At 50.4% G+C, this 4184-nt stretch overlaps 2 protein-coding genes across 2 annotated transcripts in view; both read left to right on the forward strand.

The window, feature by feature from the left end:
* Positions 1–410: 410 nt before the first annotated feature.
* On the forward strand, positions 411–956 carry Pmar_PMAR020364 (hypothetical protein; the record flags this gene model as incomplete). Its single annotated transcript, XM_002766980.1, has 3 exons — positions 411–485; positions 702–854; positions 900–956. The coding sequence occupies 3 exons, from the start codon at positions 411–413 to the stop codon at positions 954–956; spliced, it is 285 nt and encodes a 94-aa protein (XP_002767026.1).
* Positions 957–2966: 2010 nt separating this feature from the next.
* Pmar_PMAR020365 (hypothetical protein) overlaps positions 2967–4184 on the forward strand; it is a gene marked incomplete at both ends in the record, with an annotated part of 2684 nt that continues 1466 nt past the window's right edge. Inside the window, 2 exons of the mRNA XM_002766981.1 lie at positions 2967–3931; positions 3976–4105. Of these exons, the coding sequence (XP_002767027.1) occupies positions 2967–3931; positions 3976–4105 (1095 nt within the window). The remainder of the gene's footprint in view (positions 3932–3975; positions 4106–4184) is intronic.

A 4184-nucleotide genomic window follows, 5' to 3' on the forward strand; every position in this document is an offset into this window, starting at 1 on the left:
TGCTGATATTTTTGTAAAGTCCTGCCTTTATAGAGCGCCTCATCGTCGCGTAAGGGCGTTCGTTGGCCGTGAGTGAATGATGATGAATTTTCGGAATGGATTCTCGTAGCTCGACTGAATGGAATTGTCGATGCCATGGTTGATAGGCTGTGGGCCGGGCGAGGGATCTAGTCTTATATAGGGTAAAAAGTGTGTGAGTATGGAAAGAAAATCGCTTCGCTCCGCTCATTGAGTTTGCGTACGAACGTAGCTCAGTCTTCATAAGAAGAAGCTTCACGGCTTTCATCACTTCCGCACTTGGTGAGTGCGAAGTCTACTGCGACTTTCCTCTAAAAAGGAACGGAGTGTTTACTTTACTCGTATACTCATACTGGTATTTATTATCCCACATAGGTCTAACGATTTCTACTATGGCCAGCGTAAGGGTGGCGGAGGAGGAGGATTCCGTCGTGCATCATTTGGGTCGTATGGGAGTGGAGGAAAGGGTAGTATTGGGCGCAGTATATGGGAGATATGCACATGGTCATCAACTACACCTAAATCTGGGAAAATCTGGGAAAATCTGGGAAAATTCTTGAGAATTGATAAAGAAACTTCTGAGCTGAACTGAGGGGAGTGAGGAAATATCCGTTTAAAAATTGGCGAACACTTGAAGAGGAGGTCACGAGTTGCTGTTCTTGTTGTTGTTGTTGTTGGTTTAGGCACCTATTCACAGTATCAGCAAGGGGGAAGGCAGTACCAGTCGGAAGGCGGGGGCCAGCAAGGAGGCGAGGAAAGGCCGTATAAGAGGGCACGATACTAGGAAAGTATTCAACACTTATGGACACGATGATGATGGTCTCGAGTTGTCATTGGTGATGGTGTGGTATGAGTAGTTTGCTGTTTTATGTTGTTGGTAGTTGTATGGTTACCCTCAGCAGTACTTGCGGGAGTGTGTGTTCGACCATTGCCCGTAGATGATGTTGTTGCAGCTCTCCGGTCTAGAATACTGTTACCATTAGCAGCGTTGGTGACACCACATGGTGACACGGGGTGTGATTCTTCAGAGGATGGTCCTAGATGTTCTGGGTTGGGCCCTGCTGGAGATGCTCCTGCTGTCAGTGGTCTTCTGTGTAGAAAGTTATTGTTCGAAACTGGAGTTCATAAGGCCTCAATAAGGCATTCAATAGCAGCACATTTATCATCTATGTTGTCGTTATTGAACTTGAATGAAGTGCCGAAACGTCGTAGTAGTGGCGCGTTTGAAAGGGATGTGTGGGTAGGAGGAAATAGTATTGGGGACATTGGCATGCGAAGGACCGGTAGAAGTGTTGTTTTTGATGATAATATTACTATAACGTCACTGCGGCTGGGGGGGAAGGGCCGACTGCTGGTGCGGGGAAGTAGTGGAGGGGAAGTGCTGTGGTCGGCCCAGCGGTTGGGGAGGTCAGTGAGCAAGGAAGAGGAGGAGGACTTGATGGTGGATGCGGTGTCTTTGGCTAGTCCTGTGGTGGGCAGGGCGGACGTGCATGCAATCGATAAGTTGGAGTTCTTTGGTGGTGGCGCGGATGAGCTCGTGGAGTTGAGGGCTGTGACGAGAGGTCCCGGGTTCGAATCCCACGGGTTGCAAAATTTATTTGTGGTATTGGATCCATGGAATGAACGATCAGTCGTGTGGAGAGGACGACTAGCCAGTACGGCTCCTTATGTTGACTATAATACTGTTATCAAGGAGGGCTTGAAATGGGCCCCCACACCTACTACTACTACCGATCGGCCTCGGCTGTTCACGGCCACCCTCTTGGATAGGGCGATGACATATTGTGGTAACAGGTCGATTTCAGTGGACCTGTGGGAGGAACTGATCGATTCGATCGCGGAGGGGTCGAGACGCTATTATAAGTCCTTTGATGAGGTTGTTGATGCCTTAGTGAGTTCGTATACGGGTCGAGGAGCGGAGCAATTGCTGGACATCTTGGTGGAGTCGGATTGGACAGCAGTAGGAGGATGTGAGGTTGGTGTGATGGAAGGGAATAGGAGGATGTTGTGGCGGTTGAGAGACGACTTTGAGGGGCTGAGTGGTCTGGAGGAACCACTGAGTAGCGATTGGAGTGGTATGAAAACGTCGGGAGTAGGGAAGCGTCCCTTTGTACGATATTTTCATGTCGACGATGTGACTACTGCGGTGGATGAAATGCTGATGAAGATTTTGTCGAGTGATGGTTGAGGTGATGTCGGGGCGCGTGAAAATTGCCGTGCCTCGGGAAGAGTAGGAAATGGTCTTGTGTTATGTTTTTTATATATCACTACTCTTCTCCCAGGAAGGTAGTGGCCAGTGTAGGCTGCGAACTCAGCGGCTCCGAACTGAGCGGCCCCAGTCTGGTTTATAGTATTCGGAAACAAATTTACAGGTATAGCATATGATCGTTTTTATCGTTGCTGCTTCAAGCGGCCTTCTGTGGCTATCACATCGTCAGTTGCAATAGTCGTGTTGTGTTTGACGAGCTCAACTTTGGGAAACTTGTCCTTAGTATTTTTCTGGAATGCGGTTAATCATTGCTTGCGTGCATATTGGTGGTAGTCGTGCCGCATTAGGAATTGGTTTAGTGGTGGAGGAGCTGGTGGATGTGGCTCGGTCGAGGGTCTTGGTCCATTTGGACAGTTTACAGCGAGTGAGTAGGAGTGTTTGTGATTCCCTGGTTGCCGGTCCCTACTGCACGCGTACCCACTTTGGTGATTATGTTGCTGCAAGGGGGATAATACCGGACGCGCTTCGCTCCGCTAGAAAAGGCGATAGGAATATTTTCAAGGCAGTAGTGTCAGCGGCGGTGGCCACAGGTGGGCTGAGCTTGGGTGTCCCTCCACAGCTAGGCTCACGTCCATCGGCTGGCTTTGTCCGGAGGGCATGGTCTGCTGCTGGGGAGGGTGACCTGGAGTGGGTGTTGACCAACAGGACCACGGTGGTGACACCGGAAGTGGTGTCACCAATGTGCTATGGTGCTTCCCAAGTTGTCTTTAAGCAAGCGGTCGTGCTTACTTCACTGATGGTCCGCGTTGCTGAGCCGGGGGGGTATGTGTTGGTGCGGGGTGTGATGGTATCGTTGTCAATAAAGGAAGAGTTGAGGTGGTGGTGTGTGCTCACTCAAGTGGGTGACCATAACGTCATCGAAGTGGCTCGGAGGTTCTCCTCGGTTAGGGCCAGATGGGGTAAGGTCAGCCTCCCGATCGACGGTCTTGACATCACTAGGGTCACCTTCCACTCCAACAGGCTCATCGAGATCCTCTCAATGGAAGCAATCACAGAGGGCCCTACAACACAGCAGGATGGTAAGGCTGCAGTGTTGGTGCTCACTCGTCCAACAAGAGGGTGGGTCGAGGCTGTGGTTGGTCCTAAGGCACCCTATGTTGATATGACTACTGTCATGAGGGAAGGCTTCACTTGGAATAGTGAGAGAGAACCGCACACTTCACTGCCGCCGCCGGACCCGATGTTCACTATGGCTAAGCTCAGAAGGGTATTGACTCACTTGAGTGCTCATCAGTGCTGCTTTTGCGGCGACGATGATGTATTGCGCACAGCGAAGAATTTGGTGTATCGTATGGAGCAAGTGGTGGGCACACGCTGGGGTCGGCTTGTTGCTGGCAGTATTGACGCTATTGTGGAATATTCTGTGGCTTCTGCTACTATGCATTATGACGTTAACTTCTTGAGCGCTATGGCTATGTCATCAGCTATCGAGTGTGAGAAGAAGGACTGTCCTGTTGCCGATCCTACCGGTGAGTCGGTGAAGGCGTCACTGTTGAGGCGACTGGAATGGATAGAAAAGGCCTATGATAAGGCGAGAGAAACCTCACGAGCTGAGAGGGGGCGTAGTTACACCATCACTGCTGGTGCTGAATTAACCAAGCAGCCCTATACTCACCATCAACAACAACAGCGAGCGTCGTCAAGGTTGGATCGATCGTCTGGTCTGTGCTCTATGTTACTTGTGTTAGGTCGGCTCTTACGGCAACCGAGTTGTTGGACTTCCTAGAGGACTTGGCGGTAGATGGTGGTCAAGTTGTGGCACCACCGGGAGGCGTGGCGGGTTGGAAACGACAAAGGAAGCGACGCAATAAGAAAGAAGTCGACCGTTGAGCTCTTTGGAGAGGTTCTTAGTGTAATCATGATATTTAGTTCGAAGCTGTGTTATCATGATGATGCT

This window comes from Perkinsus marinus (genome assembly GCF_000006405.1).
Source record: "Perkinsus marinus ATCC 50983 genomic scaffold scf_1104296971248, whole genome shotgun sequence".
In the NCBI taxonomy this organism is placed as follows: Eukaryota; Perkinsozoa; order Perkinsida; family Perkinsidae; genus Perkinsus; species Perkinsus marinus.